The 13,539-nt window shown below is 50.1% G+C and overlaps 1 protein-coding gene and 1 pseudogene across 3 annotated transcripts in view; both read right to left on the bottom strand.

Annotated features, from left to right (window-relative positions):
- Positions 1-3,062: 3,062 nt before the first annotated feature.
- LOC146245208 (alpha-2Db adrenergic receptor-like) lies at positions 3,063-4,653 on the bottom strand. 2 transcript variants are annotated; one of them, XM_084683880.1, is made up of 2 exons: positions 3,447-4,653; positions 3,063-3,342 (listed from the first exon to the last, which is right to left on the bottom strand). In XM_084683880.1, the coding sequence occupies exons 1-2, from the start codon at positions 4,467-4,469 to the stop codon at positions 3,271-3,273; spliced, it is 1,095 nt and encodes a 364-aa protein (XP_084540006.1). In that variant the 5' UTR covers positions 4,470-4,653; the 3' UTR covers positions 3,063-3,270. The 2 variants fall into 2 exon arrangements, with proteins under 2 accessions (XP_084540006.1, XP_084540005.1); XM_084683879.1 differs by having other exon boundaries at positions 3,063-4,653.
- Positions 4,654-9,865: 5,212 nt separating this feature from the next.
- The window catches only part of LOC146245207 (A disintegrin and metalloproteinase with thrombospondin motifs 2-like), a 28,081-nt pseudogene continuing 24,407 nt past the window's right edge, over positions 9,866-13,539 (bottom strand). Inside the window, exons 22-24 of the transcript XR_014734548.1 lie at positions 13,392-13,466; positions 12,247-12,301; positions 9,866-11,937 (exon numbers count right to left, since the gene is read on the bottom strand). The product of XR_014734548.1 is annotated as an A disintegrin and metalloproteinase with thrombospondin motifs 2-like (transcript). The remainder of the gene's footprint in view (positions 11,938-12,246; positions 12,302-13,391; positions 13,467-13,539) is intronic.

Raw genomic sequence — 13,539 nt, 5'->3', positions numbered from 1 at the left:
CCTGAATGTCTGTCTGTTTGTTTCTCTGCCTGCCTGCCTGCCTGTCTGTCTGTCTGTTTGCATGCTCTTTATTGTTCTGCAGCCAGTCCTCCCAGACCTCTCAGCTTCTCACACCTTCATTTCCTGTTTGATCTCCTACTTTCCAGTCTCCCTATCCTCATCACCTCCCTCCCTCCCTCCCTCCCTCCCTCCCTCCCTCCCTCCCTCCCTCCCTCCCTCCCTCCCTCCCTCCCTCCCTCCCTCCCTCCCTCCCTCCCTCCCTCCCTCCCTCCCTCCCTCCCTCCCTCCCTCCCTCCCTCCCTCCCTCCCTCCCTCCCTCCCTCCCTCCCTCCCTCCCTCCCTCCTACTCCTCCACTTCTTCCTCCTCTCATTCGTCACATCGCTTTTCATCTCCTCCGTTTTCAATCTCGCTTCCTCTCCATTCTCTCCTCTTGTCCTCCTTGTCCTCCTCTTCCCCACCCGTCCTCCCTCCCTCCTTCTTTCTTGTTTCTTGTCTTCTCCCTCCACCTTCTTTTGATTCTCGAATTCTTCTTTTTACTCGCCTGTCCCTCCCCTCTTCCCCTACTCTTTCCTCCGTCTCCACTCTCCTCGCTCTCCTGTCTCTCCCCTCCTCGCTCTCCCCGCCTCTTTCCTCTCTTCTCCTCTCCAGTCTCTCCTCCTCTCCTCTCCTCTCCTCCTCTTCGCAGCCAGGGGTTCAGCTGAATCCTGAGGGCCCGGCAGCAGCTGTGAGCCTCTGATGGGAAAACTGTTTCAATCAGTCTCTGCTGTGTTCTCCCTCCCGATGCTTTGTGTGTGAGCGTTTGTGCGTTGCGTGTGCGCGTGTGTCTGTTTGTGCGCGCGGGTGGGTGCGGTGGAGAGTGTGCGTGGCCCTCGTCAAAGCGAGCCACAACAGGGTTTCAGGCAGCAGGACGGGAGACGCTGTCTGAACGAGAGTGTCCATGTGTCTCCGCGTTAAGGAAGCCTGTGTCAATGTTGAGGAGGTGGTTCGGTGAGGGAACACTGTGTCGTCCTGTCACGTGACAGGCTTCATTGTGACCTGTGACCGCCTTGCCATCACCATGGACATGTCTCTAGGACAACCTCCTCATCACCATGGAGATAACTCTATGACCTCATCCTCATCACCATGGAAATGCTTCCATAATTTGACATCCTCATCATCACAGAGATCTATGTGACCCTCACCTCATCACCACGGAGATGTTTCAATGACCATTTGACCTACAAACACACATGACCTCTGACCTCTAAACACCACTTCAATCACTTCCCCCGTAGCACTGTGGTCAGGATCATGTGTTCCTAAATACAAAGTCAACTGTATTAGAATGAGATTACCGAAATGTAAGGACAATCAAGCTATATATTTTTTTAATAGTCTACTCTACAAGGCTCTGGGCTATTTGACTGAATTCTACTCTTTTATGTGCTATCTGTTAAATTCACTCTACTTTCTTTGTTCATATTCCACCCTATTATATTGTGCTTGGATCAGTTTTACTCTCCTCTTTCATGTTCCGGTACATTCTATTCTGCTCTACTCTACTCTCTTCTATCCATCCAGCTTGGTGGCTGCTGCTGTTCTGGGACTGTTCTCAGCATCATGGCTTCTGATCATTCCTCATGACCCTCTGTTTCTGTCAGGCAGCTCGTGTGTTTGAGAGCTCTGAGGACTCGTGAGAGGAAGAGGAGGAGGATGATGAAGAGGATCCTGCCTGCAGCAGTGTGTGTTTGTGTGTGTGTTTGTGTGTGTGTGTGTGTGTGTCCTCACCTGCTCCTGATAACAACCACCCCCTCAGTGCAGGGTTTGGACTGACATTCCTGAACAGATTTCAGATTCTTCAAAGTGTGTATGTGTGCGTGCATGTGTGTGTGTGTGTCTGAATTATGCAAAGTCAAACCGCATTACCAGAGAATTTGAGATGTTGACACAGGGTGGTCACATTCAGTTAGGTTACCAGTACTCACAGTTGCAGACACAGAGGCACAGACACACAGGGACACACACCGACATACACACAGACGCACGCACAGAAAAAGACACAGAAAAACACAGATACAGACACATACAAACACAGACACAGACACAGACACAGACACAAACAGATTGACGCTATTGTTCTATGGGGGTGCTGACCAGTGTAACTCGTTACAGCTCTACACAGGGTTAAAACGCACAGACTAGATTTAAGTTCTCAGCTGTAAACATGTAGAAGGGATTAGAGAACATCCTTTCCTGAGTCTACAGCCTGATCCAGTTTATGTGGGAGGGTCACGTATCGCAAATTACCTGCGTCTGTTACAGAATTAATCTACATGTAATTATGGTGATTGATTCAACATTATGCTCGCATGAATGGAAATGAGTTATAGTTGTCCATCCAGTGCTTGAGACAAATCAAGTGAACTCAATGTTACATTACAAGCCCTTTAATATGTCATTACTACATTGTGAGAACGTAATTACAGACTGACTGACGAGAAGTGCAGACTGGCTAGCAGGACAGAATAACAGGAAGTCCAGACAGACTGACAGGAAGCCCTGAAAGACTGAAAGGACGTCCCAACAGACTGGCAGCAAGTGTAGATAGACAGACTGGCCTTCCTACTGGTTACTGAGTGGAATGTGATCAGTGGGCCAATCAAACAATACATTCACACCCACAACGTCTATCATGGATTTGACAAACAATAGAGGTTTGTCCATAAAAGATAATGACACTGATGAATACTAGTACCAATATTTATAAACAATAACAGCCATGAACAAAAACAAGGATGGTATTTGTAAACAGTAAAGGATGATTGTTTATGAACAATAAGATGTTGTTTACAGTCAGTGTCTAGACTCTGTTTCTATACGTATTAAATATATTTCACAAGTCAAAACAGAATAACTGTTGATAGCTATTTTCTTCAGAGGAGGAAGTACAGGTAGGATTCAGGTAGTGAAATATTAATAAAGACAGAAATAAATTATAAAACACATACTCTACGACACCTCCACCTCCCCCCCCCCACCTACCACACACACACTCCCCTCCCGCCTCCCCTTACCCATACAGACACACAAACATACACACACACACACACACAAATATCCACAAACTTCCTTCCATACCGAAAGCTTGACTTCTTTTTTTGACGTCCCCCGTTCCAAAAATAAACCCCTGCGGAAAAAGTCACGTGCGATTCCTGCGATGGTTCTGGAACACAATCTTCTTAAAAGCCCTGCGGAAGTCTCTGTTGAAGATGGTGTAGATGACGGGGTTAAGGGAGCTGTTGCAGTAGCCGATCCAGAAGAAGAGGTTGAACAGGCCCTCGGGGATGACACAGCCCTCCCTGCAAAGCGCGTGGAGGCTATAGGTGAAGAAAAACGGAAACCAGCACAGCACGAACACCCCCATCACCACCGCCAGTACGAAGGTGAAGCGCTTCTCACGCACCTGGGCCAGCTTGGTCTTGGAGGCAGAGGGCAGCCTGGGTCGGGGTTCCGGCTCGGCCAGCAGCTCGGTCGGCCGGTGGGACGCCCAGGAGAGACGGCAGCTCTGGTCCTCCCCGGCCTCCGCCCCCTCCACCTTCCCTCGCCTGGGGAAGTGTGGCCTCTTGGCGCGGGAGTCCGGCGCCGCCGTGCAGCTCTCCTCCAGGTCGATGGCGTCCAGCTCGCCATCGTCCTGCCGTCGTCCCCCGAGGGGGCTTGGGCCGCCGTCGGGGAAGCGTCCGCGCGGGGTGAAGCAGGTCTCCGAGTGCGACGGCTGGCGCTCCATGCCGCTCTTGGCTGCGAAAACGGTGGAGGCGCGGAGTTTGGCCACGCGGTAGATCTTGCAGTACACCAGGATCATGACGAGGCCCGGGGCGAAGAAGGACGCCACGCACGACGACAGGATGTACCACGTCTCGTCGTTGAGGAGGCACTCGCCCGCGTCGCCCGCGCCCTCGTCCGTCATGAGCAGCGGCGGGAAGGACACCACGGTCGACACCAGCCACACCGCCGCGATCATCGACTTGATCCTCTTTGGCGTCCGCTTCAGGTTGTAGCTCACCGCTTTAGTGACCGACCAATAGCGGTCCAGGCTGATGGCGCAGAGATGGGCGATGGATGAGGTGCAGAACAACACATCCAGCGCTAGGTAGAAAGAGCACCAGGCACGTCCGAAGTACCAGTACCCCATCACCTCGTTGGCCAGCGAGAAGGGGATAACCAGAGTGGCCACTAAGATGTCTGCGGACGCCAGCGAGACCAGGAAAAGGTTCTGGGGAGCACGGAGGGCCCGGCTGGTGAACACGGCCACCACCACCAGAACGTTCCCCACGATGGTCACCAGGATGATGACGGACACCACCAGGATGATGGCAACAGCTGCGGCCTGGGTGTGGGGGGGTGCCGGTCTGGAGGGGCGGGAGGTGTTGGCGTAGTCCGTGGAGTTCTGGAAGGTCAGGGAAGTCGTCGGGGTTGCCGTTAGCTCCATTGTGGAACGTGACGCCTGGTCAGCCCCATCTCCCGTGTGCGTTCCAGAGACAGAGAGTTTCACACCCTCAGACTCCCGCCGCGAACAACGCGGGAACAAAACGTCAACATTCCTCGCGCCAAGTTAACGTCACAGAAAAAGACACTAAGTCCGTCATCGAGCCGTTTTTGGAAAGCACATTCCACGAAAATCGCAACTCAAACATCCCCCCCCCCCCCCCCCAAGTGGACAACCTGAGCGGGGAGGCTGGGTTTGGTGTTGCAGCTCTGCTCCCGTGCCTCTGCGTCCGAGCGCTGGGATTTGCGCTCGCTCCGAGACGGCGGTGTGGAATGTGAGGAATGCAGGGTCCCCCCTCTCCAGCGACAGCGCTCCGGGAATCCTGGCGGGCGGACGCGGAGTCAGCCGTCAGCACGGAGAACGCCTCCACTCTCCTCTCCGTGAGCTCTGTCACCCTACTGTTACTACAGCAGAGAGACGGAGAGAAAGAGAGAGAGAGGAGAGAGGGCAAAAAAGGGGGGTGACAGAGGAGAAGAGAAAAGAGAGAGGAGGGGGGAGAGAGAGGAGAAGAGGACGGAGAGAAAAGAGAGAGAAGAGGAGGAGGGAGAGGGATGGAGGGATGGCTGAGAGGAGAGAGAGAGGAGGAGAGAGAAGAGAAATTGAGAGGAGGATAAAGAGAGAGGGAGGGAGCGAGAGAGAGATAGAGAGAGAGAGAGAGGGGAGAGGAATAGAGAGAAGAGGAGGAGTGAGAGAGAGGAGGGGAGAAAAGAGAGAGAGAGAGAAAAGGAGGAAAACAGAAAGGGTGGAGGAGGGAGAGAAGAGAGAAAGGACAGAGGAGAGAGAGGAGAGTGAGAGAGGAAGGAGATAGAAAAGAGATAAAGATGCGAGAGACTAGAGGAAGAGGAAAAGAGAGAAGAAAGACAAGAGAGAGACGAAAGAGAAGGAGGGGTGTAGTGAGAGACAGAGAAATGAATTTGTATTGTGGAGAGAGATAAATGGGGATTGTGGAGAGAGAAAGCCATGGTCCGGACAGTAAAGACAGAGAAAGAGACAGAAAGAAAGGGCAGACTCACAGCAATTAGACTCCCATCACCATGTTAGATACACACTCACATTCATAAACACAAACACACATACCGATCCACACAAACATGCACGCACACACACACTCACACATTCATAAACACACACGCACAGATCCACACAAATGTTTCCACACACACAAATTCACACAAATACACATAAAAACGCACATTCACACACACAAGCACATACACCTACACACACATTCAAACACACACACACGTACAAACACACACAGTGATGTGGCCCTGACCTCACCTTCCTGCTGTGTGTCTGGTTAAGAGGATTATCAACAGGACTCCTACTACTACACTCTATCACACAAGATGGAGAAAGAGAGAGGGAGAGGGGGAGGATGGGAGGAAGAGAGACAGATAGAACGAGAGAGAGGACAACAACCCCAGCCTGCTTTGACCCCAGTCCCAGCCACAGCCTGAGCCCAAGCCTCAGCCCTAACTCCAGCCTCAGCCCCAGCTCTAACCTCAGGCCTCGTCTCAGTCCCAGCCCCAGCCCCAGGCTCCGCCCTAACCCCAGCCCCAGCCTCAGCCCTAACCCCAGCCTCAGCCTCAGCCCCAGCCCCGGCTCAAACCTAAGCACTGGCCTCTGCCCCAGCCCCGGCCCCAGCCTCAGAGTGCGAGTGTCACTGGTGGATCTATGTTGGTAATTACCTCAGTAATGGAACAAAAATGCTATGTGTGTGTGGGTGGGTGTGTGCGTGTATGTGTGTGTAGGTGAGTGTGTGTGTGTGTGTGTGTGTGTAGGTGTGGACTTGGAACATGTCATCCCTTCACATTTCCTTCCTCTTTCTGCACTTCTTTCATCTCCTCTTGATCCTTCCATCCTCTCTCCTCCTCTCTTCCTCTCTAGAATTTATCAAGGCTCTTCAGAACTGCCTCTCATTGGTTTTTCGAGTGGAGGCTGTGATGATGTAAACCACACAGATTATTGTGCCTGGTTGGCACACACACAGACATATTCGAAAGCAAGCACGCTTACACACACACACACACACACACACATCCTGTAGATCACTTATATTGTGTTGAATGTTGTAGTAATTGTTTCAGTAACCAACAGCCTGCCAGCCTGCCGGTCTGCCCTTGACAGTGCAAAACCATGTCTCGACATTGATCTCCAACTGTTCAGTCTGAGCAAACAGCGTAAGATATTAATGAGGGTGTGATGTCTGTGTGTGACACGCTCACAAACACACACATCAGTTCCTTATGGTCTGTCAATGTAGATGAGCTAAAGACAAAACCATCAAGCCTCCTACCAGCTTCCAGCCCACTCCCCTCCCTCCCTCCCTCCCTCCCTCCCTCCCTCCCTCCCTCCCTCCCTCCCTCCCTCCCTCCCTCCCTCCCTCCCTCCCTCCCTCCCTCCCTCCCTCCCTCCCTCCCTCCCTCCCTCCCTCCCTCCCTCCCTCCATCCCTCCCTCCCTCCCTCCCTCCCTCCCTCCCTCCATCCCTCTCCCCTTACTTTTACCCCTCTCCACCTTCCCAATCCACCCCCCTCTCAATCCTCTCTCCATCCGTCCCCACCTCTCCCCCTCCACCCTCTCTCTCATCCTCCCCTCCTCTCCACCGCCCCTCCCCTCCTCTTCCATGATTTTCTTGCACCAGACAGCTCAGAGTGGAGAATGGTAGAGCAAGCATGAAAGATTTACAGAAGCTCTGATGTCATAACCTCTCATCAATCATCATGAAGACTGCCCCAGAGAAGTACGTGAGTATGTGAGTGTGTCAGTGTGTGTGTGTGTGTGTGTGTGTGTGTGTGTGTGTGTGTGTGTGTGTGTGTGTGTGTGTGTGTGTGTGTGTGTGTGTGTAAAAGTGTGTGTGTGCATGTGTGCGTGTGTGTGTCAGCAAGTGTGTGTTAATGAGAGTGTGTGTACGTGTTAGTTAAAATGTGTGTGTTAGAGAGTGTGTGTGTGTGCATTAGTGAGAGTGTGTATATGTGAGTTAGTGTAGTGTGAGTGTGTGTGTGTGTGTGTGTGTGTGTGTGTGTGTGTGTGTGTGTGTGAGTGAGTGTGTGAGTGTGTGTGTTGGTGTGTATGTTTGTGTGTGTTACTGAGGGTGTGTATTTGTAGAGACAGTGTGTGTCTGACCAGAAGAGGGAGTTGAGGAGTACACTTGGAATATTTTACAGAGAACCTGGCAGAACTTCATAGAAACATGACTGAACCTGACATAATCTGACAGAGCTTAATTGGAGCAGACAAAGCTTTATAGAACCTGAAAGTTACTGATTGAACCGTACAGAACTTGAAAGAAACAAATAGAAATTCACAGAACCTGATAGAACCTGACAGAACTTTAAATATGTTTTAAATATATTATTAGAACGTGATAAAACCATATACCATCTGATAGAACCCTATAGAACAGGATAACTTCATAGAGCTTAAAGGTCCCATGACATGAAATATTCACTTTAAGAGGTTATTTAACAATATTATGAGGTCCCCGAACCTGCCTTTGGTCCCCCAGTGCCTATACATTTCGATAGGTGTAAATCAGGCCCTGGGTATTCTTCTCTGCCTTTGAGAAAACGAAGCCGAAACGCTCGGTTTTGAAAATGCTGGTTTTATGACGTCATAAGAGTGAATGTTACCTCCTCGTTTCTCTGCTTTTCCCACACTGAGAATTTGGGCCAACAATGAGAAAATGAGCTACGACTGTACGAGTGCGATATTGGTTGTCCTCGAAAGATCATGGCTTGCAAACGACCGAAGCATGGCAGTTAGCCCCGCCTCTTTCTTCCTCATAGGATCTAAAGCTCCAGACACAGAAACAGCACGTCCTGAGGAAAGCTCATTGTGGGACTGCTCCTAGTGGCTGTAATTCTGCACCAAGGCTGAATTTCGGGAAATAAACTTCAGATATAGTATTAGGGGACCATTAAGGCCTATATAAAAGCATCCAAAAACAGAATAAACAGGATCTTTAAAACATAATACAACTTAATAAAACTTGACAGAACTTCACAGAACTTAATAAAACCTGACATAACCTAATATAACTTACCAGAACCCCCCAAAAACTCACTAGAACCTGACATATCCAGATAGAACTTCTGACAACATATGTGAGCATGGAGGGTGTATATGGTACAGCTGCTCCTCACTGATCATCTTTCAGATGTCATGAGCATCTCCTCATCACCGTGACTACAAAGGAAGGGGTTCGGGGGAGTGGCTTCGCGGCGGGGTTTCCATTTCGTGCAATCACAGGAGATCCTGCTGTCATCTCTCTGGAGAGCCTGCCGTCGACTCCCAGTCTCAGAACGCTCATCATGTACTGCTGGTTACACACACACACACACACTCTCTCTATCACACACACACAAACCACACATTTACCCTCACACACTTACTCTCATGCAATCACACATATACTCTCTCTCCATCACACACACACACTCACACATACCCTTATACACTTGCAGTCACACATGATCACATTTACGCCCAAACACACTCTCTCGCACACACTTACACCCACGCACACACTCGCACACACATATTAGACTGCACTGAAGGACCAGTTACGGTCAACATTTACAACTACGGACAAGCCACTGGTCCAGCGTCCTCCTTCACACGCTCTCCGGACACAACCTGCAATTATCTGTGACCTTGCCGTGGTATCTTTGAATTGCTCAAAATCCTAATCGCTAATAATTGGGCGTATCGCTCTCCCTTTGATCTCCCTCCACCATTGGCTCAAGGTCAGTGTGCCCCTGGACCTTCCTCCAACTACACTGACTCATCCACATGCTGTCTCTGCTCTAGTGAACACACCCATGTTATCAACCGCTATATGCACCACTTCATGGGTCTCTACCTCTTTCGTGTTACTGTTACTTTGACACACGTTTTTCTATATTCAGTACAACAACGTTTATTTCCTGTAAATCTTTACATTCTTCACAAGGAAAGCGTCAGTATTTGTAATGTTGACAAGCTGTAGCCACAGCAACAAGATACCTCACTCATACACACTATCTCACACACACCTCTCTCTCTCACACACACAAACACACCTTTTTATCTCTCTCACAAACACACATACACCCTCACAAATACTCTCATGCTCACACGAGAATGAGAGCACAGCATGGGATCTTGGGTTCCCACACACTCTGACAACCAATCAGCTTGTTTGACAGGAATGTCACATGACCCAGTGTAGGCCAACCCAGCCAATCAGGCCCTCCACGCAGTATCACTTGTGTCCTTTAGGTGGTAGCACATCACTGATTGACTGGCACTCATCACCCTCCTCCTTGACAGCCCAGTCTCAGAAGGTGATACACACTTTTCATTTGCAACTTTATTAAATTATCAAACAAAACAAACACAACACGTCAGAATCTTGTCAGGGTACTGGGGACACACACAATAACCTGCAGCCTCCCACAGTCCCTAAATTCCAAACAGGAAGTCTACTGACAATTCAATAAATATCCGAGTTCTAGTCATATATACATGTACCGCTGGGGGACACAGCTGTGTGTTTGGCTGCTAGCATTGGCTACAGGCTAACATGCTAACTTGTGATCCTTGATTTTCTGCTGTACTTTCTGCAAAAGCTTCTGCTAAATAAAATAAAAACAGTTAAATGTACTGTACATGGTGAGTCTTCGCTCTCATGCAGAACCCCCGCACATACTTATACACTGGCGATGCCTTGCTGAAGTGATTTTAAAAGTATTGATTGGCTCTTCCCATAAAACAACAACATATCAACATCATCTATTTGAGAAAGAACCATTGTCTTTCTCCACATCGTCAAGCAGCAAATCAAAAATGTGCAATTAATGCTCTATAAGTGGATCTGCGGGAGGGACTGCAGGTGTCTAGAGTGGATCTGTGGGAGGGACTGCAGGTGTCTAGAGTGGATCTGCGGGAGGGACTGCAGGTGTCTAGAGTGGATCTGTGGGAGGGACTGCAGGTGTCTAGAGTGGATCTGCGGGAGGGACTGCAGGTGTCTAGAGTGGATCTGTGGGAGGGACTGCAGGTGTCTAGAGTAGATCTGCGGGAGGGACTGCAGGTGTCTAGAGTGGATCTGGGGGAGGGACTGCGGGGTGTCTAGAATAGATCTGCGGGAGGGACTGCGGTGTGTCTAGAGTAGATCTGCGGGAGGGACTGCGGGGTGTCTAGAGTAGATCTGCGGGAGGGACTGCGGGGTGTCTAGAATAGATCTGCGGGAGGGACTGCGGGGTGTCTAGAGTGGATCTGCAGTAGGGATACGGTGGTGTCAATTCGCCATGCTATGTTTAAAAGCAGAATGTCCAAAGAGTCCCCTCTCAAATCCCCTTTTGAGAGGGGATTAATGGTGAGTGTATGTGTTTGAGTCAGTGGTGGTGCCTGTGTGCGTGTGCATGTTTGGCATCTTAGGGCGGCCCTGGCCTCCTTTTGGCCCGGCGCAGCAACAGATCTTGTGTGCGTTTCTCTGCCAGCAGCTCCTGGATGCGCTTGTTTTGCGTTCTCTCTCTAAATAGGGGCGTCTGAGATCTCCTCCGGGGCACAAAGGCGTTGATGAAGACCTGGTTCTCCCCACCCACCACCCTGTAGGTCACCTGGTCCACACTGTTGTCCTCCTGACTCTCCCCCGCCTTGGGGGACAAGCTGGCGATGGTGGGGGTGCGGTTGGGGGGGAAGGTTGCCCGTCCTGGAGGTCTGGTTGTCATGGTGATCCTACGTCTCGGCTGGGAAGTGGCCGGTAATGGTGTCACTCTGGGCAACCGGACTTGTGTGACATCATCGCCCCAAACCAGAGGCGTCGTGGAGGACTCTGGAAGTTGTCTAGTCCTGGTTGCTGATTGGTCGCTGCTGGGCAGAACCTTGGGATGTACGGGTGAGGCTGTGGTGGTGCGGGTTGGAACTGAGACCTTCTCGCTAAGCCTGATGGGAGTTGTAGTTCTGGTGGTGGTGGCAGGCAGGACAGTGGTCGTGGTCCTGGTTCTGGTCTTGGTCCTGGGTGGTCTGGTTGTGGTTGCGGGGGTGAGCCGGGTGGTGGAGCGCTCATCTTCGTAGTCCTCATATTCTACGTAGACAAAGTCTGGGGTAGGTGCGGGGCTGTCGGTAGTGGGGGCAGGGCTGTCAGTGGTGGTGGGGGGGCTAGTGGTGGGAGAAAGGGGCTGGCTGGTGGGCACAAGCCTGGGGCTGCGGGTCCAGGTGGGTTCGGACTGGGCTGGTTCTGTGCTGTGTGTCCTGGAGAGGTTGAAGCTAGCCGGGTTGGGGGTGTAGAACCAGGATCCAGTGAAGTTGGAACGAGTTGGTTCTGTGGTGTAGAACCAGGGTCCAGTGAGGTTGAGCCCCCTAGTGAAGTTCCCATCACTGCACGATCTGCAGCACATCTTCTGGTAGCTAGGGATGGAGCAATACCTGAGAAACACAGAACAAGGAACTAAGAACCCAGAGAGAAAACCCAAGCCTGAGAAGCCAGGAACTGGGAACCCAGATACAGAACATGGACCTGAGAACCAGGAACTGAGAAACCCAAAACAAAGAACCTAGAAAAAAGAACCCAGGTACGGAGAACCCTGGTACAGAGAACCCCGATAGAGAATCAAGGTCTTGGAGCAAACAGTTCTTGATTTCAAACGGTAGACAGCATTTCTGGTGTGCGGTTTTGGAAATAATTATGATTAATCATTATGAAAGATGATTTACAGAATCAGAGATGAACTGTACCTGCTCAGAACCTCCATACGACAGAACACAGACTTGTCCCCCTTGCAGCGCTGCCCTGTGGTAAAATACAAACAACGCTGATGGTTAGGTTTTGGGTCAGATGCCTTCAACCATGTAAGTGAAATTCCAGATGTGGTGTTTGGATTCAGGAGAGAGGAGCTGGGCGAGGCAGATAGAGATAAGATTAAAGACAGAAAGAGATAGAGTCTGACAGGAAGAGGTTTAATAGACAGAGATAGAAACATGGAGTTTGGTTTCATCAATGGTCAGTCTTTTAGTTCAGCAGTTCTAGAGAGAACCAGAACTAGGCAGTCTAGGAATGGTCATTGAGAGCATCAAATCCAAAACATCTGAGGTCTTCTTCCAGATCTCTTCAGTAGTGAGGTCAGTATTAAACCACAACTCCCAGAAGACCTTGAGGTCATGCGGCCCTTTAGGTCTCCAAGAACAACAGATTTTCCTGGAGGTTCTAGAAGGTCGATCTTGATACATGTTCAAAGATCACAGTTTGGATATACACAGTCTCATTGGTCTGACACACGCACACACACACACACACACACACACACATACATACATACATACTTTGTATACATACATACATACATACATACATACATACATACATACATACATACATACATACATACATACATACATACATACATACATACATACATACATACATACATACATACATACATACATACATACATACATACATACACTTACACATACACATAGTGCAGACAGTCAGCTGATGTAATTTCTGTCCCTCTGAGCTGGTAAATACATTGATAATTATACTCCTCTTCCTCCTCGCACACACACACACACATAAACATTAATACAACCCCATAGTCCCACTACACTGTTTATATTGTAAAGAGGAGGTGAAGGAGGTCGAGGAGAAGGAGGAAAGGCAGAGGAGGAGGAAAAAGAGAAGCCGAGAAAGAGGAGGAGGAGCACCTGGAGTGGTCAGGGGCCCTAAATAGAAGTTGTCAGGGTTAGGAGAGGCAGAGAGAGGAGGAGTCGTCAGGGTCAGGGGTCAGAGGTCAGGCTCAGGGTTAGGAGAGGAAGAGTCCAGCTCATCAAGAGCATGCAGCGCAGAGCGCAAGGGGCAGAGCTAAACACTGGGCGTTTACTGGACGAGATCTTGGGTGCCGGGAATTCTGGGCTGGCTCTGGAGAGCCACTGGATCAGGAAATTACGCTGGTCACCTGACAGAAAACAGGAAACAGGTCAACTCTGAAGGAATAATGGAAAAAAACTCAAACAACCAAATGACAATCT

This window comes from Hypomesus nipponensis, chromosome 20 (genome assembly GCF_054491055.1).
Source record: "Hypomesus nipponensis isolate SF chromosome 20, ASM5449105v1, whole genome shotgun sequence".
NCBI lineage: Eukaryota > Metazoa > Chordata > Actinopteri > Osmeriformes > Osmeridae > Hypomesus > Hypomesus nipponensis.
Note: the sequence above shows the minus strand (reverse complement) of the source record. Positions and strands in the feature narration are given on the sequence as shown.

What these genes read in the sequence shown, in the direction of transcription:
- LOC146245208 (XM_084683879.1), bottom strand. Translation starts at nt 4,469, where the DNA reads ATGGAGCTAACGGCAACCCCGACGACTTCCCTGACCTTCCAGAACTCC.